At 49.3% G+C, this 25,834-nt stretch overlaps 1 protein-coding gene across 2 annotated transcripts in view; it reads right to left on the bottom strand.

Moving 5' to 3' along the window:
- The window catches only part of CA12 (carbonic anhydrase 12), a 63,066-nt gene that overhangs the window by 26,262 nt on the left and 10,970 nt on the right, over positions 1-25,834 (bottom strand). For both annotated transcript variants that reach the window (XM_016192878.2, XM_016192882.2), the window contains exon 3: positions 160-339. In XM_016192878.2, coding sequence (XP_016048364.1) covers positions 160-339 — 180 coding nt within the window. The remainder of the gene's footprint in view (positions 1-159; positions 340-25,834) is intronic.

Raw genomic sequence — 25,834 nt, 5'->3', positions numbered from 1 at the left:
GGTGTGTGCCCTGCTCTGTGCCCCGAGGGGCCTGTCTTCCAAACACTGAACCAGGCCTCCAGGCCCGTCTTTCCTCCCAGGTGTCTCTGCAGAGTCCCCTCTCTTCCCAGGCTCATGGGGCAGGGAAGCGAAGCCTCTACAGGCTCCGGGGATCCTCACCCGAGTGGCCGTCGTTGGTCAGGAGGAAGGATTCGCTGGCGGACATGTTGTAGTCTTGGAACCGCAGGGGCCGGAGGCTGGCGTTGTACTGCAGGATGTCACTGTGCAGGTCGATGGGGGACTGGAGCAGGCCGCCACATGAGGGGTACTCCTTGGACCAGCTTTTCTCCCCGTGGGGACCTGGAGGGCAGGATTCCAGGCCAGAGTCAGGCAGTTATACGGGGGTATAATTCCACATCATCCCACCACTACCAGCACGACAGTAACCACTATAGTATAGTTCTCCCAAGAGGGGAAGGGGAGGTACAGAGAGAGACACCTGCAGCACTGTTTCACTGTTTACAAAGCTTCCCCCTCAGGTCGGCACTGGGGGCTTGAACCCAGGTCTTTGTGCACTGTAACCTTGTGTGCTTAACTGAACTCACCACTGACCAATCCCTAGTCTTTAACTTTTTTTTTTTTTTTTTTCCCTCCAGGGTTATTGCTGGGCTCGGTGCCTGCACCATGAATCCACCGCTCCTGGAGGCCATTTTGCCCCCTTTTTGTTGCCCTAGTTGTTGCAGCCTCGTTGCGGTTATTATTGCCATTGTTGACGTTGTTCGTTGTTGGATAGGACAGAGAGAAATGGAGAGAGGAGGGGAAGACAGAGAGGGGGAGAGAAAGACAGACACCTGCAGACCTGCTTCACCGCCTGTGAAGCGACTCCCCTGCAGGTGGGGAGCTGGGGGCTCGAACCGGGATCCTTACGCCGGTCCCTGCGCTTAGCGCCACGTGCGCTTAACCCACTGCGCCACCGCCCGACCCCCGTCTTTAACTTTTAAGAGAGAGAGAGCGATGGTAAGGAAAGACAGAGAAGAGAGACAGCACAGCACTGTTCTACCCACCCATGGAGCTCCCCCAGCTGCTTTGCATGGAGTGTCCCAACTGGGGCTCGAACCCAGGGTCTCACATATGGTAAGGGGTCAGCTTACTGGGTGAGCTATATCTCAGCTACAAGACCATTTCCTTTTCCTACTTAATTATTTATTTGCCACCAGGGGTATTGCTGGGATTCAGTGCCTGCACTGCTTCACCATTCATAATCATTCACCATTCCAACCAAATTTCCTCCTTCTTTTCTTTTACCCTTTTATCCTCCCTCCCTCCCTTCCTTCCTCCCTTCCTCTCTTCCTTCTTTCCTTCCTTCCTTCCTGTCTGCCTTTCCCTCTCTTTCTCTCTTTCTCTCTTTTGATAGAGGTTAGAGATTGAGAGGGAGATACAGACAGAGAGAAGGAGAGAAACCTGTCTCACTATCCCATTACTCATGAGCCCCCGCAGGTGAGGAGAGGGGCCGGGGTGGGTCTTGAACCCGCCTAGCCTGCACTCCAGCAAGGTGGTTTTTCACAAATCCTGGGGGATTCCCTAGAATGGACGAGAGAATGGGCCACAGCTCCAGGTAGGTCTTGGAGACTGGTGGCTTCCCAGGTGTCATCTCCCATCCTTGAGGACACTAATTCTAAGGCCACATCTGTAGCAAGTATCCAGCCGGACAGGACATGGATGCTTGAAAAATACCAGGCCCGCTGCAGGCCTGGAATCGCAGAGCTAAACGCAAGTTTCTGCTGGCCTAGAGCAGAACAACACTAGAAACCAATTATTACAACTGAATTAGCAAACTCTTGGTGAGGAGCGAAGGACTTAAAAAAATAAATCCCGCTAGGCTCAGGCTTCCTGCTAATTAGCAGGGAATAGTCCCCTCTTTGGAAAGGAAAGTAAACAGTCTGAGCCCACGTTCAGATAAACTTTCTGGCCCCCACAAGGAAAAGTCTCTCAAGAATGTAAAGCTATGTTTAGGAGATTATCTCCCATAGTAATTAAATGGATTTGCAGGCTGAGGGTTCTCCAGAAAAACAAGTAATTGGCGTGCTATGGCTCGTGAAGGCAGAACAACAGTGGGGCTCCGAGGACTTTCTTGAATTTGGGAAGTACATTTGGTCACCCAGGGTCCATTCATTAGCAGGTGTCCACTAGGACAGAGAGGAGAGGAAGGTCACTTCTCCCAGGGACACTTGCAAAGACCATAGCTGGTTCACTGTGTGTACCAGCCCCTCAGAACCCCAATTCCCTCTATCTTGTTCTCAAGTTGGGGATCTTAGCCCAGAGTAGGGAGTTAGAAGCAAAGCCTGGTGCCCATGTCCACTTAAAAAGGTAAAAAAGGGCTCCAGGCCATGGAGCAGAGGGTTAAGTGCACATGGCATGAAGCGCAAGGACCAGCTTAAGGATCCCGGTTCGAGCTCCGGCTCCCCACCTGCAGGGGAGTCGCTTCACAGGCGGTGAAGCAGGTCTGTAGGTGTCTGTCTTTCTCTCCCCCTCTCTGTCTTGCCTTCCTCTCTCCATTTCTCTCTGTCCTATCCAATGACAGCAACAACAACAATAATAATAACCACAACGATGATGGAACAACAAGGGCAACAAAAGGGGAAACAATGGTCTCCAGGAGCCGTGGATTCGCGGTGGAGGCACTGAGCCCGGCAATAACCCTGGAGGCAAAAAAAAGGGGGACAGGCGGTGGTGTAACCAGTTAAGCGCACATAGTACTAAGTGCAAGAACCCACACAAGGATCTGGGTTGGAGCCCCCGGCTCCCCACCTGCAGCAGGGAAGCTTCACAAACAGTGAAGCAGGTCTGCAGGTGTCTGTCTTCCTCGCTCCCTCTGTATCTCCCCTTCCCTCTCGATTTCTCTCTGTCCTATCCAGTGGTGTCCGTAGTGCATCCATCCTGGGACTCAAACCCAAGGTCTCACATATGGTAAGGGTTGCACTCTACTGGGTGAGCTATCTTCCAGCTACAAGACCATTTCCATTTTACTTATTTATTTTTGCCACCAGGGTTATTGTTGAGGTTCAGTGCCTGTACTGCCTTACCATTCCTAGCAGCAACTATCTTCCTTCCTTCCTTTCCTTCTTTATTTTTCTGTCCCTATTCTTTCTTTGTGATAGCTATAGAGGGAGATAAAGACAGAGAGAAAATGGAAAAAATGGCCTGCAGGAGCAGAGGATTTGTAGTTCCAGCACCGAGCCCCAGCGATAACCCTGGAGACAAAGAAAAAAAGAAAGAAGAGAAAAAGCAAAAAGAAAAAGAAAGACTCTAGCCAGGTGCAGTGGGATAATGAAAACTCAAGTCCATGGTGCTGTAAAATAATAATAATTAGTATAATAAGACTTGGCTGAGGATACACTAGGTTGAGCGCACACATTTTCATATGCAAGGACCCAGGTTCGAACCCCTGTTCCCAACCTGCAGGAAGGAAGCTTCACAAGCAGTGAAGCAGGTCTGCAGGTGTCACTTAGTCTCTCCCCCTATCTCCCTCTGCCCTCTCAACTTCTCTCTGTCCTATTAAATCAAGTTGATAGATATTTTAAAATCATTTTAAAAATTAAATCATTTAAAATAGTAATAATAGTCCAAAAGTTGCTCAGCAGTATTACTCTCACATGCAGGAGGCCTTGAGTTCATTCCCTGGTTATGAAAAAATAAAGAAATGGCTCAGAGAAATGCAAAGAAAGACAACCATGAGATACCACTTCACTCCTGTGAGAATGTCATACATCAGAAAAGTTAGCAGCGTGGTCCGGGAGGTGGCACAGTGGATAAAGCATCGGACTCTCAAGCATGAGGTCCTGAGTTCAATCCCCGGCAGCACATGTACCAGAGTGACGTCTGATTCTTTCTCTCTCTCCTCCTATAATTCTCATACATAAATAAAAAAATTCTTTAAAAGAAAAAAGAAAAGTTGGCAGCAACAAATGCTGGAGAGGGTGTGGGGTCAAAGGAGTCCTCCTGCACTGCTGGTGGGACTGTCAATTGGTCCAATCTCTATGGAGAACAGTCTGGAGAACTCTCAGAAGGCTAGAAATGGACCTACCCTATGACCCTGTGATTCCTCTCCTGGGGATCTATCCTAAGGAACCAAACACGCCCATCCAAAAAGATCTGTGTACACATACGTTTATAGCAGTACAATTTGTAATAGCCAAAACCTGGAAGCAACCCAGGTGTCCAACAACAGGTGAGTGGCTGAGCAAGTTGTGGTCTATACACACAGTGGAATACTACTCAGCTATTAAAACCATTTTCAGCCCATCTTGGATGGAGCTTGAAGAAATCATATTAAGTGAAATAAGTCAGAAACAGAAGGATGAATATGAGATGATCTCACTCTCAGGCAGAAGTTGAAAATCAAGATCAGAAGAGAAAACGCAAGGAGAACCTGAACTGGAGTTGGTGGATTACACCAAAGATAAAGACTCTGGGGTGGGGTGGGGAGAATACAGGTCCAAAAAGGATGACAGAGGACCTAGTGGGGGTTGTATTGTTAAGTGGAAAACTGGGAAATGTTATGCATGTACAAACTATTGCATTCACTGTCAAATGTAAAACATTAATCCCCCAGTAAAGAGGAAAAAAAGAAATTGCTACAAGGAGTTGGTCCAAGGTCTGGACTCACACGGTTTGGATCTCTGATTTTTCAGATATCAGCCTTGGGAGTTCCCTCTTCAGACACGTCAGTGCTCACAGAGACCCTTCAAATCTCCAGCCCAACTTTTTTGACCAGACGCGAGTTCTCTGCCTTGAGTCTAAGTCACCACAGAGCAGTTTCCAAGCTTCACAGGCCCTGACTCAAGGCAGCTCCACAGCACCAAGATGGCGGCTGGGGAAGAGGGAGGCTAGAAGCCATGGGCTCCAGGGGCAAAGTGGAGGAAGGTGTCTTCCCAGCTGAGAGCAAGGTTGAATTCCCCTGGGAATGCTGGCAGCAGAGAGAAAACAGTCAAGCCATAGCATGCCAGCCCCCAAGGACAGGAAGAAGCTCCAGGATGAGCCTCCAGCCCTTTTCAGCTCAGAGCATCCCAGGCGCCCAGCCAGAGTGACAGAGCTGCCGGTCAGCTGTGACTAAAAAGACACAGGAAGTCCACGACACGGTGATAAGAATGCTCTTTGCACACAGGACTAAGGGACCTGGGCTAGAGGGAAGATTTTCTCCAGAGTAGTGCTTGCAAAAGCTTTTATTTTTTATTTATTTTTAAAAACTTTTTAATCTTTATTTATTGGATAGACACAGCCAGAAATTGAGAGGGAAGGGGGTGATAGAGAGAGAGAGACAGAGAGACACCTGCAGCCCTGTTTCACCACTCATGAAAATTTCTCCCTGCAGGTGGGGGCCGGGAACTCAAACCTGGATCCTTGAGCACTGTAACATGTGCGCTCAACCAGGTGCACCACCACCCAGCCCCCTTGCAAAAGCTTTTATAACAAAGGGGCTGAGTGGTGGCACACTTAGTTAAGTGCACACATTATAGTGTGCAGGGACCCAGGTTCAAGCCCCCAATCCCCATCTGCAGGGGGAAAGTTTCACAAGTGGTAAAGCAGGGCTGCAGGTGTCTCTCTGTCTCTCTCCCCCTCTCTCTCTCCCTCTTCCCTCTCAATTTCTGGCTGTCTCTATCCAATAAATAAAGATACTTGAAAAATTTTAAAAGCTTTCATAACACTCTCTTGCCTTTAAAAAAAATAACTGATTGAATACTGGGTTATAATATCAGAATTTTTTTCCAAAATATTTTTTATTGGGGCCGGTGGTGGCACACCTGGTTGAGCGCACATATTACAGTGCACAAGCACCCAGAGGTTCCAGCCTCCAGTCCCCACCTGCAGGGGGAAAACTTTGTGAGTGGTGAAGCAGGTCTGCAGGTGTCTCTCTGTCTCTCACCCTCTCAATCTCCCCTCCTCCACTCAATTTCTGGCTGACTCTATCTAATACATAAATAAAGATAATAAAATTTAAAAAAAGAAACTTAAAAATTTTTTAAAATTTATTTTGGATAGACAGAGAGAGGTTGAGAAGAAACGAGGAGAGAGCGATGGAGAGAGACACACACACACCTGCAGCCCTGCTTTATCACTTATAAAGCTGTCCCTCTGCAGGTAGGGACCAGAAGCTCGAACCTAGGTCCTTACACCTTGTAATGTATGTGCTCAAGCAGGTACCTGGCCCCCAATAAGGTAGCATTTTCAGAGCACAGTTTCACACCTCTGTGTGTGTGTGTGTGTGTGTGTGTGTGTGTGTGAGAGAGAGAGAGAGACTCAGCACACTCACCACCACAATTCAGGGCCATCACACTCAAGTCCATGCCAGAGTTGCCTACTGCCACCCCTTCCCACTCCTTCGAATGACTACCGTGGTTTTCAGAGTCTGAAAAATCAGTCTGTTGTTTATTATCACTACTGCAAGTTCAGAGGCCAGGTGGGGGCTCAGGAGGTAGAGCGTACGTGTTACCATACATGAGGACTAGGGTTCAAGCCCCTGGTTTCCACCCGCAGGAGGAAAGCTTCATAAGTGATGATGGATTAGTGCTGCAGGTGACTCTTTCACTAAGTCACTCTCTTCCTAACTATCTCTCATTGTCTCTCAACTATACCAAAGAAAGAAAGAGGAAAAAAAAATTATGAGGGCCAGGTGGTGGCAGTGTTGGTTAAGTGCACACAGTACTAAGTGTGAGGACCTGTACAAGGATCTGGGTTTCAGCCCTCTGCTCTCCACCTTCAGAGGGGGAGTCGCTTCACAGGTGGTGAAGCAGGTCTGCAGGTGTCTATATTTCTCTCTTCCTCTCTATCTTCCTCTCCTCTCTCCATTTCTCTCTGTCCTATCCAATAAAATGGAGGAAAAAATGGTTTCCAGGAGCCCCAGCAATAACCCTGGAGGAGAGAGAGAGAGAGAGAGAGAGAGGGAAATTACCATAAACTCCTGTTTCCCATGAAAGAGAAAATACCCCGTCACTGTCTTTCACTGTGAAGAGAGTGGATAATTTGGATAATTAAGCACCTGAACCCTGAGGCCTAGGACCTGTCATCTCCATCTCTGTGAATCCATGCTCTGACTAGCTCACACACCAAACTGGCTGCTTGGTAAATATTTTCTTAACGTACGAATGATGCCAAACATCAGAGATCTTGGGGAGAGGTTACCGGAAGAGGTTTTTCTTGCTTTAGTTCACGCTAAGTACTCTTGATGGGAAGCCAGAGCCAGCTAGGTGTTTCCTGCCAAATCAGGAAAGGCTAAAGGTGCCCAAAGGCAGCACCCAGAGGTGACAGGAGCTCTGTGAGAGAAAGAAACATGGCGGCCCCTCAGCCCAGCCAAGGGCCTCCCCCAGCACTGAGACATGGCAGACTGCGTAGACCTCTCTCTGTTTTTCCAGACAGAGCTCAGCCATTCTTCCCAGTTCAGGGAGCTTTGTGCTTCAGGTAAAGGGGACAGGACCAAGGTTTTCTGCTTTGGGCAAAACAGAAGTGCCAGATTCCTGCTGGGAAGTGTAATGGGAGATGAGCTGGGCTCAGCAGTAGAGCTTCTGTGTTCCTGATGGGGAGTTCAAGCCATGGAGCCCAATTTCCTTGTGGAAACACTCAGAAGTAAACAGCAAGAGGGATGGGAGAACAGAACGAGCCCCCGTGTCCCCTCAGCTGGACAGCTTAACAATTCACAGTCCAGGGAGTCGGGCAGTAGTGCAGTGGGTTAAGCGCACGTGGTGCAAAGCACAAGGACCCATGCACAAGGATCCCGGTTCGAGCCCCCGACTCCCCACCTGCAGGGGAGTTGCTTCACAGGTGGTAAAGCAGGTCTGCAGGTGTCTGTCTTTCTCTCCTCCTCTCTGTCTTCCCCTCCTCTCTCCATTTCTCTCTGTCCTATCCAACTATGATGACATCAATAACAACAGCAATAATAACTACAACAATAAAACAAGGGCAACAAAAGGGAAAATAAATAAATATTTTTTAAAAATCACAATCCAAAGGCTTCATCTATACCATTCCCCACTCCAAACGCATCCCATCCGGACAGACTTGAGTCTGTATCTCTAAGACAAAGGGACGCTTAAAACAAAGCTGTAATCCCACAATGACACTTTGAGAAAGTCAACAGAGCTGGTAGGTAGCTTACTAAGGAGAGCACAAGCCTTTACTAGGTGAGAGGCTCTGGGTTCAAGCCCAGGCACTGAAGAGAGGCACCGTGGATATACCTGGGGAATTCTGTGTTACGTCAACAAAATTCTCTCCTGTGGTGATGGGCTTCAAACATGGTGCCTCAAACACCGCCAGGCAGGGTCTCCACCAGGTGGGCTAGCTCCTGGCCCGAGGCCTTGAGCTGATTCGGAACTATTAATACTCCTTGTGTCTTGTTTCAAAATCTCATTACAGAAGAGTCCAAAGACAATATGAAAGCAACGTGTCTAGTGCCCCCACCTTGTCCCAGTAACTTTAAAGAAAGGCCGTTAAGGTCTATACATCACAAAACACTTCAAAATAACCACAGCATCCCTTCAACACCTCAACACTTGACAAGAATGTCTTCACAACGTCCAATATCCAACAGGCAAATTGCCCCAAGTATTTCATAAATTTATTTAGTAGCTTGTTTCACTCAGGGTCCAAATAAAGTCCATGTATTACGGCAGGTAAATAAGTTTCAGTAGAAGCCAACTAGTGGCACATCTAGGAGAGGACACACACATGTTATCGTGCACAGAGACCTGGGTTCAAGTCCCCCGTGTCTACCTGCAAGGGGGAAGCTTCACGAGCAGTGGAGCAGTGTTGCAGGCGCCTCTCTCTCTCAATACCCACCTTGGAGTGGGTACTGCTCAATACCCTCTTTGGAGTGGGGTTTAATCTGGGATTTCATGCCTTCATCTCTACTAACGTGTCTAAGAGATGTCAGGCATTTGTCTCAGGGACCAAGGAGATAAGGGGATAATAAGGATCGTGACAGAGACCGAGCAGTGGCACACTTAGTTGAGTGCATGTGTTACCATGAGCAAGGACCCAGGTTCAAGCCCCCGCTTCCCACCTGCATGGGGGAAGTTTCATGAGCAGTGAAGCAAGACTGCAGGTGTTTCTCTGTCTCTCTCCCACTCTTTCTCCCTCCCCCTCCTCTCTCAATTTCTCTCTGTCCTATCAAATAAAAGAAAGAATGGCCAGGCACTCAATCTCAGCAATAACCCTGGTGGCAGTAAAAAAAAAAAACAATGAACAGGGAGTCGGGCGGTAGCGCAGCGGGTTAAGCGCACATGGCACAAAGTGCAAGAACTTACGTAAAGATCCCGGTTCCAGCCCCCGGCTCCCCACCTGCAGGGGAGTCGCTTCACAGGTGGTGAAGCAGGTCTGCAGGTGTCTGTCTTCCCCCTCCTCTCTCAGTTTCTCTCTGTCCTGTCCAACAACAAACGACATCAACAACAACAATAACCACAACAAGGGCAACAAAAGGGGGGGAAATGTCCTCCAGGAGTAGTGGATTCATGGTGCAGGCACTGAGCCCCAGCAATAACCCTGGAGGCAAAAAAAGAATAAAAAAACAAAAACAATGGACAATAATTAAAAATAGGATCACAGCAGAGCTGCCCTCAAGAAGCCGAAATTCCAGGGGAAAAGACTGCAAATAAATTAATAAGATAAACTGCAAGTGGGCTGGAGAGACACATAATAGTTTTGCAAACAAATCTCATGCCTGAAGTGCTAAGGCCCCAGGTTCAATCCCTAGCACCACTATAAGCCAGAGCTGAGGAGCACTCTGATCACCCTCATTAAATAAATAAAATGTTTATAAATAAACAATGGGTACATAAATAAACTGCAAGTAAGCAAGCAAGAAAGCCTATAAAATACACATGCACTCTGACACGCCAGACACAGTCTACATAGTCAGCACTAAAAAGGATATAAACAAGGACCATGAAAGAGAACAATGGAAGGACCACTGAGGCCAAAGAAATGCAGGCAGACTTCTTGGAGGAGGTGGCTCTCATGTCAATGGGACTGTGTTAACTAGGAGCACTAGAGGAGGAATGACAGTCCAGAGAGAGGCCACAGCAAGCTCAGGGTCCCAGCTACAGCTCAGCGTGCGTACTTCACATGAGTTACAGAGAGACTGAGAAGAAACTTAGGGTTTATCCGGCTTTCATTCCCCCCCCCCCCACACACACACCAGCAGAGAAGACAGCTTCATGGCTCCTCTGCATCCATCTCAGGGCACACTTTTTTTTTTTTTCCAGAAAATACATTTCACAGGGACCAGGTGGTGGTGCACCGGGTTGAGCGCACATGTTGCATTGCACGAAGATCTGGGTTCAAGCCCCCCATCCCCACCTGCAGGGGGAAAGCTTCATGAGTGGTGAAGCAGGGCTGCAGGTGTCTTTCTCCCTCTCTCTCTTTTTTTAAAATTTAATTTATTATTGGATAGAGACAGAGATAAATTGAGAGGGGCGGGGGAGATAGAGACAGAGAGACACCTGCAGCCCTGTTTCACCACTTGTGAAGCTTTCCCCCTGCAGGTGGGGACCAGGGGCTTGAACCTGATTCCTTTCACACTGTAATGTGCATTTTTAATGTGTGCTACCGCCTGGTCTCTTGTCTGTCTCCCTCTCTATCTCCTCCTTCCTCTCAATTTCTGGTTGTCTCTATCCAATAATAAATAAAGACAATAAACAATTTTTTAGAAAAGAAAATACATCTCACCAATGCTTTATAAGAAATTTCTACAGTTCAAGGTGATTAAAAGACAAACAGTGGGGCTGGGGAGACAGCACAGGGTGATGCGAAAAGACTTTCCTGCCTGAGGCTCTGAGGTGCCAGGTTCAATCTCCAGCACCACCATCAGAACTGAGCAGCACTCTGGTAAAATAAAGTAAAGTAAAATAAAATAAAATAAAATAAAATAACAGAGCCATATAGCTTACAAAAGTCCAGTAGGTTCAGCCTTCAGTGGTGGTGGTGGGGGGGGGGGGGTCAGGGGAATCTCACCATGTCCATCTTGCATGGATTCTGCCTCCCCAAACCCCCGTACTTAGTTGTTGTTGGTTTTCTTTTCTCTCTTCCCCACCCCACCCCCTGATTCTGTTCCCCTGCAGGTCAAGTGCACAGCCAGAAAGTCCAAGATCCTGCCCAGAAGGAAAGAGGTGGTGGCGGGGGGTTAATGATTGATGGGTGAGGCCTTGTGACTTTCTTATAAACAGGCACCAAGGAATCGACCCGGCGTTGGAACTTTTCCTTCCTTCACTAATATTACAGGTGAATCGGAGACAGGCCTGGGTGGCCGGAGAGGTCATCAAAGGGTCGGTCTGATGACTTCTCTCCAAGCTGGAAGCGGCTCTGTCACGTTCTCGCTGGAGGGAAGGGGTTTGTTTCCGGGCTGGAAATGTGACACTGAGCAGGAGCAACTCCATGTTGTGTTAGCTTGGCCTCCCTGCATGGGGCACGACCTTCACCCTGGGCCTTCCCAGCCCTCTCTGCGGCCTTCACTTCCGCTTTCCTCATCTTCTGGTTACTAAGGAAAGTTATGCTTGCCTGAGGAGCCAAGGGCCAGCTGCAGGCAGAGAGCAGAGAGCAGACAAGAAAGGTCCTTGGTGAGGCTGGGCAGTGGCGCACCTGGTTGAGCGCACGTGTTACAATGTGCAAGGACCCAGGTTCAAGCCCCCAGTCCTCACCTGCAGAGGGGGAAGCTTCATGAGTGGTGAAGCAGGACTGCAGGAGTCTGTGCCTCTCTTTCTTTCTCTATCTCCCTTTCCCCTCTTGATATCTGGCTGTCTCTATCAAAACTAAATACAATTTAAAAAATTTTTTTTAAAGGAAAGGCATGAAGTCTTCCAGGTTCAAGTCTTGTGCAATAATGAGACGTCGGATTTGGTTTTAACAACCTAGCAGGTCACGCAGAGCCCCTGACTGCTGGTGCTGAAGAGACGGCCTGGAGGGGGGTGGTCCTCCACTCTCACCAGAGCATGACCCCTTTCCCCAGCTCCCCTCCCCTCCCCACCCCTTCTCTATAAAACCTCTAAGTGGCAGCCTGAGATTAAGGTGGAAGTTCAGAGACAGGAGCCTGCCATCTTCTGGGGGGGGTGGGGGAGGGACGGAGATCTGAATAAGCCCACTTTCTGCCCACCCAGCCTTGCCTCCATACTGGCTTTCACATGGTGAAGCCTGGCGTTTGGAGACAATTACAGCTCTGCTCTGCCGTCTCTCCATCTCAGCCACTCTCCTCGTTCTCATGAGGCTGTAGCAACCTCGTTTCAGTGAGGACCTAAGAAATTGTTAAACAGTTTGTCCTGCTTTATAACTTTCCACCTTTCAGCCACTAAGCTGTAGATGTCTGGATGTTTCTATGATTCTAACCTGACTTTCCTGGGCAGACGACCTCACCAGTGTGTCCTGGAACCCCACCTCCCCAGAGCCCTGCCCCACTAGGGAAAGATAGAAACAGGCTGGGGGGATGGATCCACCTGCCAATATCCATGTCCAGTGGAGAAGCAATTACAGAAGCCAGACCTCCCACCTTCTGCACTCCATAAAGAATTTTGGTCCATGGTCATGGTCCAGGAGGTGGCGCAGTGGATAAAGCACTGGACTCTCAAGCATGAGGTCCCAAGTTCAATCCCTGGCAGCCCATGTACCAGAGTGATGTCTGGTTCTTTCTCTATCCTCCTCCTATCTGTCTCATTAATAAATGAAACTTAAAAGAATTATTTGGGGTCCATACTCCTAGAGGGATAAAGAATAAGGAAGCCTTCCAAGGAGGGGATGGGACACAGAACTCTGATGGTGGGAACTGTGTGGAATTGTACCCCCGTTATCTTATAATCTTGGTTGTTTTTTTTTTTTAATATTTATTTAATTTATTTATTCTCTTGTTTCCCTTGTTGTTTTATTGTTGTAGTTATTATTGTTGTTGTCGTTGTTGGATAGGACAGAGAGAAATGGAGAGAGGAGGGGAAGACAGAGAGGAGGAGAGAAAGATAGACACCTGCAGACCTGCTTCACCGCCTGTGAAGCGAGTCCCCTGCAGGTGGGGAGCCAGGGTTCGAACCGGGATCCTTATGCCGGTCCTTGTGCTTTGTGCCACCTGCGCTTAACCCGCTGTGCTACAGCCCGACTCCCAATCTTAGTTGTTTTTTTAATGATTTTTTAAATGTTTTAATTATCTTTATTTATTTATTTGATAGAGACAGTCAGAAATTGAGAGGGAAGAGGGAGATAGAGAGACACCTGCAGTACTGCTTCACCACTCGTGAAGCTTTCCCTCTGCAGGTGGGGACCGGGGGCTTGAACCTGGTTCCTTGTGCATTATAATAGGTGCACTCAGTCAGGTGCACCACCACCCGGCCCCAACAATCTTGTTAATCATTATTAAAGCACTATTGGGATGCATTGGATCGACAGGATGCATTGGATCGATGGGATGCATTGGATCGACCTTCCCGTGGTGCATCCTGTGAGTACCCATTCACTGGGGAAACTAACAATCCTTCCTAGCCAACTGAATCCACGTGGATCCCAGTCACTTTCAAAGCCAGCAACAAGCAGCTCCTGACAGCTTTCAAGCTGTTGGTCCTGCTCTTCGAGTCCTCCAACTTAATGTTGAGGGGCTGTCCTTCGCCAAACGCGTTATCTTCGCCCACCCTGTCCAATGCTTGACATCTCGTCACCCAATCTGGTCCCCTATGCCTACACTGAACTTCTCTGTTCCAGTCTCTTGGAAACAGAGCTGGCAGTCAGCTGAGGTAAAGAACAAACACCTCATCACAGACCCCTGCAAGCGTCAACCCGGCTTTGACCTAGCACGTTATGATTGGGCCCTGCTCAATCGCTATCGAACAGGCCATGGCCGGTGCGCCACTATGTTCCATCGCTGGGGAGCCAGAGACGACCCGAACTGCCCCTGCGGCTCCAGACAGACTATGACCCACATAGTCAACGACTACCACCTCTCCAGATTCAAAGGAGGTCTCGAAACTTTACATCAGGCTCAACCTGACGCTGTTGACTGGCTACGGAAGAAGGGCAAACGCTAGAAGAGGAAGAAGGAGAAGGAGAAGGAGAAGGAGAAGGAGAAGGAGAAGGAGAAGAAGAAAGCACGATTGTTTGAAAAATAATCAAAGAAAAGAAGCTAGGTATAGAACCAGCACAGGGTTCAGTAATTCTCTTCCAAGGTCTGTACTCGTAAAGAATCTGCTGGGTGGCTTTCAGGTCCGGGTGCCCGATGACGGGCTTATTTCGGGAGTGAGAGTATTTTGCAGTATCTTGGGGAGGATGAGAAATTGTTTCCATGGGCTAACAACTGTACAGTGAACCATTAACCTCCCAGTACAAAATAAAACAAATCAGTAAAGGGAAAAATACATATATACTTCACTAGTGGCTGGGGAAATAATTCAACTGGTCGAGTGCAGGACTTACAAGTATGAGGCTCCAAGTTTGATCTCTGGCACCATATGCACCAGGCTGATGCTCTGGTTCTCTCTCCTTCTCTCACTAATTAATCTAAAAAAGTGCGCGCACACACACACACCCCCAAGACTCTGAATGGAGAGGAGAAATTCCCCATCTTTCTGACGATTAGGGCGTGTCCCATGCCTGGTGATGCGGCAAGAGCTAATGGGAGAGGGACTCTTCGTGTGGGCTGCCCTGTGACAGTTCGTGCCAGGCACAGATGTCTCTGCAAATGTCACCGAGCTCTGACTACCATCTCCTCCTGACAGGCAGCTGCTCTTCTCGCCTCCCTCTCCCACCTGCCTTCTTCCCCCTTGTGTGTGTGTATGTAGTGGGGTGCCGTGGGGGTGAAGCAGCGGCTTGTATCAGAGGACACAGATCAGGAGGGAGCTGGGGCAGCAGAACAGAAGGTAGTTCTAATCAAGCTGCCAGTGGGCCTTCAACAAGCAAGTCTCCTGCCCTGCCACTCTCACCCCGTCCCTGCCTCTCTGACTTCATACCTCTCCTTTACAGAGTCATTAACCAAGTAACGAACAAGAATTGTCTACACTGCCCTCTTCTCTAATTCCAGTCCCCATCAGCTCACTGTTCTGGGTCTCCAACCACTGGTTGTCCCCTGAAGACACACACACCCCGCCCCAGCCATTCTGCCTCTTCTTAAGGATTCCAGGACAGCATCACTGCTGGGGCCAGGCGGTGGTGCACCTGGTTGAACGCACACATTCAAGTGCGCAAGGACCCAGATTCAAGCCCCCGGTCCCCACCTGAAAGGGGGAAGCTTCACAAGTGGTGAAGCAGGGCTACAGGTGTCTCTCTGTTCTTTCCCTATCTATCACCCACTCCTCTCTCATTTTCTGTCTCTACCAATAAAGAATACATTTTTATTGTTGTTGTAGTTATTGTTGTTATTGATGTCATTGTTGTTGAATAAGACAGAGAGAAATGGAGAGAGGAGGGGAAGACAGAGAGGAGGAGAAAAAGACAGACACCTGTAGACCTGCTTCACCACTTGTGAAGCGACTCCCCTGCAGGTGGGGAGCCAGGGGCTCAAACTGGGATCCTTTTGCTGGCTACCATCTGACTCCCCAAGAATACATTTTTAAAAAGAATATCAGGGGGTCATGGTAGCGCAGTGGGTTAAGCACGCATGGCGTGAAGTACCAGGACTGGCATAAGGATCCCGGTTGAGCCCCCGGCTCCCCACCTGCAGGGGAGTCGCTTCACAAGCACTGAAACAGGTCTGCAGGCGTCTATCTTTCTCTCCCCCTCTCTGTCTTCCCCTCCTCTCTCCATTTCTCTGTCCTATCCAACAACGATAATATCAATAACAACAGAATAAAAAAACAAGAGCAACAAAAAGGGAAAATAAATAATAATAAAAAAGATTTTTAAAAATTTAATTAAAAAAAAGAGTATCACAGTTTCAGGGCCATCTCTGGAAGAGACTGAGTTCTGTGGGGATTTTTTTTTTTTCTCTAGCAACCACACAGGTTTTGATGCCCATTTCCCACAGCTGTGTTACAAGGCACCGTCCCTCCAGTTCCTTTGTGTTCACAGGTATTAAGTCCATTGTGTCACCTTTAACCACTAAGCCTTTTATTCTGACACGGGGAAGAAAATCAAGCTAAGGTGGCAGGATCCGGTGCTGGCAAGGCCATATTATTTACTTATAAGAAGGGGGGCACTACACTTTCCTGGAGGCTTTGAAGAGGTTGTGGCGGGGTCTGGAGGATGCAGAGCATGTGCAGCATGTCCGCGCCGAATGGAGAAGCAATTACAGAAGCCAGCACCCCCACCTCCTACACCCCAAATTGAATTCTGGTCCATCTTCCCAGAGGGGGAGAAATGGTAGGGGAAAATGACCAGAGGACTCTGAACTACAATTCCATCAGGACCCAGAGAGAAAAGAGGGGAAAAGGAAAGACATTCAGAAGTCATAGCAGGTGTAGGCATGACTTAGAAAGGAAAAGAAGCGGGAGTCGGGCTGTAGCGCAGCGGGTTAAGTGCAGGTGGCGCAAAGCACAAGGACCGGCCTAAGGATCCCTGTTCGAGCCCCTGATTCCCCACTTGCAGGGGAGTCACTTCATAAATAGTGAAGCAGGTCTGCAGGTGTCTGTCTTTCTCTTCCCCTCTTTCTCTCCCCCCCTCAATTTCTCTCTGTCCTATCCAACAACGACAACATCAGTAACAACAACAATAATAACTACCATAATAAAACAAGGGCAATAAAAGGGAATAAATAAATAAATATTTAAAAAAAGAAAGGAAAAGAAGCCGGGACCATGGAAAAAATGGGCAAAAATATAGATAGATAGATAGATAGATAGATAGATAGATAGATAGACAGACAGATAGTTATAGAAATAGTAGTCAAGCCCTATCCGTGACCTTGGGAAAACCACTACAGTAATGGCAGTGGGGACCCCCAAGTGAGCATGGCAAGCATCCCAGGGGAGGTGGGGACCCAGTCAGCTGCCAAAGTCAGTTACAAGCAACAAGGTACAGCTCACCCCCCCCCCCCCCCATTCTCTCTCCTCTCCACTCAACTCTGGGCTGTTCCTGGTCCTTGCTGTGTGGACTGACCCAGCACTCTCCAGCTGCCTACTCGAACCCTGGTCCCAGCTCCTTCCCTCCTGCACTGAGGTTCTCAGGGTGAGGGGTTCCCAGGTGATCACTGCCTGCTTTGTCCCTCTATCTCAGACACTCTTTGTCCCCTGCCCTTTGCTTTGTTAGTTCTGTTGGGTCTTCTAGGTTGGGTCCCTATCACACTTCCTCCTCTCAGAAGCCTGTCTAGCCCCCTCCCACAGTGCTGGGGAGGTCTCACTCTCTTGCTGTCTCTCTTTGTGGTAAGACCCAGTGAATACTTGCTGTGTGGATGTCAACTGGAAACCGTGTGTGTGTGTGTGTGTGTGTGTGTGTGTGTGTGTGTGTGTGTGTGTGATCATCTTTGAGTAACAGCAGACAGAGGAGATGAACTGTTTCTATCAATTTGCTCAAGAGGCCTATTAAGAGTTGGGAAGAGAGTCAGGTGGTAGCGCAGCAGGGCAAAGTACAAGGACCGGTGTAAGGATCCCGGTTCGAACCCCCAGCTCCATATGCAGAGGAGTCACTTCACAGGCGGTGAAGCAGGTCTGCAGGTGTCTGTCTTTCTCTCCTCCTCTCTGTCTTCCCCTCCTCTCTCCATTTTTCTCTGTCCTATCCAACAACGACAATAATAACTACAACAATAAAACAACAAGGACAACAAAAAGGAATAACTATTTTTTTAAAAAAGTTAAGGAGACAGCATAATAGTTCTGCAAAAGACTCTCATGCCTTTGGTTTGATGTCCCAAGTTCAATCTCCAGCACCTCCACAAGCCACAGTAGAGCAGGACTCTGGTCAGAAAGAAAATATATCTTTTTAAACAACTGAATGAGGATGATAGAAGGGAGCAAGATAACAGAGTAAAAAAATGTGAGACACATTTTATTTTATTTTGATTTCTTTTTCTTTTTTCCTTTTTCTTTTTTATTTGTTATTGGATAGAGACAGAGAGAAATTGAGAGAGAAGGGGGAGATAGAGAGGAAGAGAGACAGAGAGACACCTGCGGACCTGCTTCACCGCCTATGGAGCAACTCCACTGCAGGTGGGGAGCCCGGGTCTCGAACTGAGATCCTTACTGATCCTTGTGCTTTGCGCCATGTGCACTTAACCCGATGCACTACCGCCCAACTCCAGGCACATTTTATTTTAATCTAGGGGTCTTTTCTAGATGCAAATGCCAGATTTCAATATGTCATTCTGCTTTGTCTCAGGATGAGAAAAAAATTCCTATCAAGTGGAAAGACTTTTCAAGAAGGAAGCTTCAGACTGGCAGGTCTTGGAACAGGAGAATAGCCCAGTTCACTTCTGGGTTTCCTGGTGGCCAGAGCCGAAAGGGGTGACTGCCTTTTGCATAACTGCCCCAAACTTGGCTACAAAGCCGCCTCCCTCCACACCGCTGAGTCCCGTTTGCTCCTGCCTACACTCCTCACGGAGGCCAAAGAAGGCTGGAGCCCGCAGGGGAGACACTCCCCTGCTATCAGCAGACCTCAAGTTTGTGTCTTCAGATCCAAGACAGCTTCCCCGAGAGTCTCCTGTCCCAGAAGGTGGAGGCACAGGGAACCAGGGCCCCTGACTCTGCCAGTGGGTGTGAGGCAGGTCACCCAGAAGTCACCCGGCTGATCCAGTCACGAGCTGATGTCTGCAAAAGTACTGACAAAAGATGAGCTGACACGTTCTATTAAGAGTTCTGAGTCACCTTGATAGACACAAGCTGCTTTGCCTTTGTTCCTTCCTGGTTGGCACAAAGAAGATATTCACCGGGAACCCGGGTCCTTAAAGGAATACTGTGCAGACTGAAAAAAAAATTAGCCAGAGGAGGGCTCTGGTGTTTCTCTCTGTGTCTTTCACCACATCTTTCTCAAAAATAAAAATAAATAAAGAAAATAAAGTAGAAAAAAAATAGCCACTGAGTTTCTTTGCGTATGAGTCTTTCCCTCTTTATTTCTTCCTTCCACCTTTCCTTTCCTTTCCTTTCCTTTCCTTTCCTTTCCTTTCCTTTCCTTTCCTTTCCTTTCCTTTCCTTTCCTTTCCTTTCCTTTCCTTTCCTTTCCTTTCCTTTCCTTTTTACCAGAGCACTGCTCAGCTCTGGCTTATGGTGGTGCAGGGGATTGAACCTGGGACTTTGGAGCCTCAGGTATGAGAGTCTTTTTGCATAAGCATTATGCTATCTACCCTCTGTTTTTTGTTTTGTTTTATTTTTAAATTTTTTCCCTCTTGTTTCCCTTGTTGTTTGTTGTCATTGTTATTATTGTTGTTGTTACTGCTGTCACTGTTGGATAGGACAGAGAGAAATGGAGAGAGGAGGGGAAGACAGAGAGGGGGAGAGAAAGACAGACACCTGCAGACCTGCTTCACCGCCTGTGAAGCAACTCCCCTGTAAGTGGGGAGCCGGGGGCTTGAACCGGGATCCTGATGCTGGTCCGTACGCTTTCTGCCATGTGCGCTTAACCCACTGTGCCACCGCCGGCGCTCTCTATCCTCATTTTTATATATAATTTTTAAAACTTTTAAAAAATTATCTTTATTAGGTAGAGGCAGCCAGAACTCAAGAGGGTAGGGAGACATAGGAAGGAAGAGAGACAGAGAGACACCTGCAGCCCTGCTTCACCATTTGAGAAGCTTTTCCCCCTGAAGGATCTACTGGGACATAGCTCACCTGGCAGAGCACATGCCCTCCCATGCTTAGTGTCCGGGGTTCGAGCCCGCCACCAGAGCATAAGGGAGCAACATGGATGGCAGAGGGGAAATTGTCATGGGTGGTGGGGCACTGTTGTAGTGCCCCTCTCTTCTGTCTTTTCCCCTGTTCCCTCTTTCACACACTCTCAAAATAAATAAATAAATAAGGGAAAACTGGGGGGGGGGGCGGGTGGCCGCTTAGCAGTACCGTGCACGCACAAAGCCCCGAGAATGACCCAGGATCTGCAGTCAAGAAGAAATCTTCCCCCAACTCTGCTCCGCTGCTAGTGGGAATGCAAAGTGTGCAGCCCTCTTGAAAGACAATGGAATTGCTGTATGATTCAGTAATGCCACTCTTTGGCCTTTATCCAGTGGACACTCCACCACTAACTGGAAGGGATATATGCACCCATCTGTGCTCATAGCTGCATGATTCACAGCAGCCAAAGACTGGAAGCAGCCTGGATGCCCATCAGCAGACGACTGGCTAAAGCGGCTATGGGAGGGAGCTGGGCGGTAGCGCGGTGGGTTAAGCGCACGTGGCACAAAGCCCAAGGACCTGCGAAAGGATCCCAGGGTGGGGACACAGAGCTTGGTGGTGGGTGTTATACCCTGTAATCTTAACAGTCTTAGAACCCGCTATTAATTACAAATTTAAAAAATAAAAAATGGAGGAGGGAGAGAATTTAAAAACAAAAACCTTTCCCCCACCCCACCTGTGAGTCATGTCTGACAGCGGGTGTGCCAGCTACCGTCCTGTCATTGGGACCCTGATGGTTTCCACTCCTTAGTTGCTGAGTCAGCTCACTGCATCTTCTGAGTATCTGTGAGACAAGGATCACAGTCCACTGTTTCTAGAAGCGAGTTCCAGAGATGCTTAAAGCAGGAAGTAGGTGCACCTGAGAGAGGGGAGACAAGGTCTCTGCACAGACCAGGTTGCAGTGTGGCCCCTGGAAGGGGCTGGCGTATTCCTGGGCTCCCTGTCCCCCTCCCCACATGCCTGTCATGGCAGAAGTGGTGAGTGAGCAAGCAGGAATGAGAGGGAACAGGAGCATGCCATCCTGAGATTCTTGAGGCTCCAGTCTAATCCTCGTGAAAAACCAGTCCCAGCTGCCTTCACATATCTGCCTTGAACTTTGGCCCTTTGGGCTCGTTTCTCTTTCAGAGCCACTGCCTCACATATGCATGATTTTAGTTCCTTTCTTTATTCTTTTTATTATATTTCAGGTAGAGACAGGAAGAAAGAGATACATCACAGTACAGGAGCTTCCCCTAGTTCTGCGGTACTCCCATGTGGTGCCAGGGTTTAAACCTGGACTGTACACTTGGCAAGACATACACTCTGCCCAATGAATTATCTTCCTGTCCCTGAACTTTTTTTTTTAAGATCTGCTTATTTTTTTTGTTATGACAGAGACATTGTTGCTGCTGGTGCAGAGAATCAAACCTCAAATCTCCAGCATACAAGTCCTGTGTTCTCCCACTGCACACTGCCCTGGCCTCTTGTGTTTAGTTCCATGCTCTCTTCCTGTTCCCTCCCCTTTCTTTCTCTTTTCTTTTTCTTTTCTTCCTTCCTTCCTTCCTTCCTTTTTTTTTTTTTTTTTTTTTTTTGCCTCCAGGGTCATCAATGGGGCTTGGTGCCTGCACTACGAATCCGCTGCTCCTGCTGGCCATCTTTTTTCCCCCATTGTTGTTATTGATGTCGCTGTTTTTGGGTAGGACAGAGAGAAATGGAGAGAGGAGGGGAAGACAGAGAGGGGGAGAGAAAGACAGACACCTGCAGACCTGCTTCACCGCCTGTGAAGCGACTCCCCTGCAGGTGGGGAGCCGGGGGCTCAAACCAGGATCCTCACATATGTCCTTGCAGTTTGCTCCACATGTGCTTAACCCGCTGTGCCACCCCCAGCCCGCCCCTCTCTCTTCTTTTATTCAGAATATGAAGTAATTATTCTCCAGGCTATAAAGACTCCAGAAACTCAGAAAAGAAAAAAAAAACTTGAAAAGCACATATTTTTCCTACAGTTCAGTCTGGTCTCCAGCCCTTTTTCCACCTGCCAGCTAATCTCACTCCCCCATCAGCATGAGGGAGGAGGGGCTTTGTGAGGTGATCAGGCTGTGCCCAGACTTGAGCTGACTGAACCCTCCCCACAACCCCAGAAGTAGAGCAGGCCTCCCCCAATCTGAGCTCCCCCCCACCACCACCTCCCACCAGGGACAAGTTAGAACAGGCCGTGGGGCAGCCCCAGTATTTCTAACTCTCATGCAGACCCTGGTGGAGCCTGGTAACTGGCATTTCCAGCCAAGCCACCTAGTCCACTCACTCTGCTGAGCTGGTGAAACATGAGGGGCCTCTCTCCTTCCCGGCTTCTTCCTATGAGCTGCATCTTCTTTTTAATTATCTTTATTTATTTATTAGAGACAGACAGAAATTAAGAAGGGAGGGAGAGATAGAGAGGGAGAGAGACAGAGAGACACCTGTAGCCCTGCTTCACCACTCATGAAGCTTTCCCTCTGTAGGTGGGGACCAGGGGCTTGAACCTGGGTCCTTGTGCACTATAATGTGTGTGTTTAACCAGATTGCACCACCACCTGGCCATTAAGAGCTGCTTCTTAGCATCTGGGAAAAGCTGGTCCTCATCCACACTTCGAGAACCATTGAGGCAACTATTCATGTTCATAGCAGAGCAAACCCAGGCTCAGAGAGGTCAAGTCACTTTCCTGAGGCCACACAGCCGGGAAGCAGCCCAGCAGGTGTTCCCAGAGATCCACCTTGTTCTGGAAGCTTCTGGAAGCTACAGCCAGTCCATTTCTGTCTCTGTCTCTGTCTCTCCCTCCTGGCCTTTCAGGAATGAAGACCAGCACCCTTAGAGTTCTTCACAAGGCTGGATGTGAATGCTAAAACCATTAGGGCTTGTGCAGCCACAGTCCCAGAGCCTCCATGACACACAGGAGCCCCGCTTCTGCCACTGGAGGAAGATGAGAAGTGTGTCTGAGAGCGGGCAGACCAGACCACTGGGACCAAGACAGAAGGGGCGGTGGGGATGGGGGGGTGGTTAGGGGGCTCAGCCTCCTGGTGTGCACAATATGCTCTGACCTTCCCTTCACTTTCTCTCCCCTCAGAGAGCTTCATGCTTCATTTCTTACCAATTTATTTACCTATGGGGGAAGAGAGAGAGAGAGAGAGAAAAAAAGAGCATCACTTAGCTACAAGCAGCACCAGGAATAGAACCCAGGACCTCTTGCCTGCAAGTCCAGTACTCTAACTACTGTGCAACCTCCCAGGCAGGCTGGCAGCTGGAGTGGGTTGTGTGTGTGTGTGTGTGTGTGTGTGTGTGTGTGTGTGTGTGTGTGTGTGTGTTTAATATTTCATTAATTTTATTTGAGATAGAGAGAGAGAGAGAAAGAGAGACACCAGAACCCTGCTGAGCTCTGATTGATGGTGGTGCTAGGGACTGAACCCGGGACCTGGGAGCCTCAGTCATGCAAGTCTTTTGCAGAACCATTATGCCGTCTCCCCAGACCCCTGGTTGGATTATTTGGCGATGGTTAAGCTTTTCCATTTGGTAAAGACAAGAGCTTGCCTTCATTCAGTCTACCTTATGGTGGCTGCTCTGGCGGGGGCCCTGGGCCACGAACTCTAAGCTCCTTCCACCCCACCCCCACCTCCTTTTGGAGGTCTGTCTAATTTCTAGTGAACAGTGGGGTCTGTCTGTCTGGGAACTAGTTCCCATCCTAGGAGCAAAGTCTGGAATCTTCAGAGGTGAGGCTGCGCCCGTGGTCTGCCCACAGGACGTGCTCGTGGGTTGCGAGTTTCAACACAGCCGTTCTCGGATGCCCTGCTGTTGGGACATCCTGGGGATTTCCTGGGGAGGGAGGGGTGGTTACAGACTAAAAGCCACTGTCAGGACAAGGAGGACCATCTGCCCAGCAAGCTGGAACGCTGGGCCCCTTTCATGGAAGTCACAGACGTGCACTAAAGTGCGTGTGAGCTGAGGGCCCGGTCGGCAGGGCTTTCACCGACGGCACCGAGCACCTGCACCCAGCAATTGGGCAAGACCAGTCGGCACCCAGACCCCAATCACTTCCGTGCCCCCACCCCCAGGGCACCCACTCCCCAGAGTGTGAGCAACCGCACTGGTTGGTGTCCATTTGTCCTGCTCTGGTGACACCACCTGACTGGGAGCTGGGGGACACCTGGTCAGCCCAGCACAAACCCAAGTCCACATGTGTGCTAAAGGCCCCAGAGGAGCAGTGTATCCTTCTGTCTGTCTGCAGGGGGGGGACGGGAGAGGGGGGAGGACTGGGGAGGTCTGCCTGCTGACTCAGTTTGGAGAGGCCTGAGGGTTGGTGGTGGTGTTGGTGGGGGAGAACGCTCTTGCCACAGGATTCTAGAAGAAGCCGTTCCATGTGCTCCTGGCAGAAGGCTTGGGATGACTCAGCAGAGCTGACGTGCAAAGTGCAAAAAGTTGCTGAGGTCTGCACCCGGGGTCGGGACTCGGCCTGAGCAGGGCAGCCCCCCCCCCCCCCCGCAAGCATGCCCTGTTTACCTGCAGGGCTCTGGCTCAAGTGCTTGCTGCCCCCGTACACACACACCTGGCAGCCCCCACAGTGGGCAGAGTCTGTGTGCCACCTGAGCTCATTCTGCAGTCCGGACCCCCGGGGCCTCTGGTGTGAAAGTCTGGTGCACTACCACTGAACTATCTCTCCAAATATTCTTGGCAGTGTTTGTTCTCTATTGCCACCTCACAGGAGGTTGTCACTAAGAGGCAGGGAGCCCTGGGGAGACTATCTGTACCCCCCCCCACCCCACCCCCCACACCACTCTTCCCAGGAAGCAGGAGGAGGGGCAGGGCCGGGAAGGCCTTGTGAACCATCTCCTCTGCGGTTCTCCTGCAGAAAAACCCTTGGGGGAGGGCAGGGAACAGAAATGTCTTCCCCCAACTCTGCACATCTGGGAAGCTTGCCTGCCCACCAGGTGAGTCTGAGGGTGGAGACCCCAGGCCACAGTCAGAGGCTGTTCCAGACAAGCTCTTTTCCAGGTTGCAGATGGGGAAAGCGGGGCCCAGAGGGCTCCCCGCTTACTCGAGATCAGAAAGAATCAAGTTCAGAACCTCCTTCCCCTGCCTGCACACACCTGCCCACTCCCACGCACAGAGCCTGCCCCAGGGGAGGCAGGCTCTGCCTCATATGTCTTCCTCTCCAGGTCCCTTCCCCTTCCCCTTCCCCTTCCCTTTCCACTGTCAGTTCCTTAAACGGGCCACTAAGGCTGAGAATGGAATACTACTCAGCTGTCAGAAAGGACAAGGCCTTATCTTTGGCTACAATACAGAGAGAGCTGGGAGCAGGTAGTGGGGGACTGGGGTCCAGTTAAATGAAACAAGTCAGAAAGAGAAAATATAGACAAATACCTGATGATCTTGCTCACAAGTGGAACTTAAGTATCAAAGCAAAGACACGTGGGAGGAGGGAACATTAAACATTAAACTCAGTGTCTGTGGGTTTGAGATTATTAAAGGTTGAGAGAGAGGAGAGAGGGTGTGACAAGAGTGAGGGGCCTGTGCTCTGTGGTGGAGGCAGATGGCACTGTGGTGAGATGCGACGGCATATATATTGATGGGGATGGCATCATCCCCCCAAAACACTTAAAAAAAGCTTTTTAAAAATTTTTGCTTCCAGAATTATCTCTGGGGCTCTGTGCCTGCACTAGGAATCCACTGCTCCTGGTAGCCATCTTTTTTTTATTGCTATCAGTTTTGGGTAGGACAGAGAAAAATGGAGAGAAGAGGGATAGACAGAGAGGAGAGAGAAAGACACCTGCAGACCTGCTTCACCTGCAGGTGGGGACCCGGGGGCTCAAGCCAGGATCCTTACGTAGGTCCTTGCGCTTTGTGCCATGTGCACTTAACCCGCTGTGCTACCCCTTCCCTTCCCCCCCAAAGCATTATAAAAACCCAGAATGGAGTTTCTACAATGATCACACACCTCCTGGCCTGTTTCCTATCACCCCCTGTATCCCTTTGCAGTCCCTCTCCCCATTTAAACCACACATCCCCCCACTTTTTGCTCAGTACTGACCCTTGCACTGTCCACTGGGTACCCACAGACATGGCAACAGAAAGTTAATTCTAGGCG

The sequence above is a fragment of the Erinaceus europaeus genome, chromosome 16 (genome assembly GCF_950295315.1).
Source record: "Erinaceus europaeus chromosome 16, mEriEur2.1, whole genome shotgun sequence".
Lineage (NCBI taxonomy): Eukaryota > Metazoa > Chordata > Mammalia > Eulipotyphla > Erinaceidae > Erinaceus > Erinaceus europaeus.
Note: the sequence above shows the minus strand (reverse complement) of the source record. Positions and strands in the feature narration are given on the sequence as shown.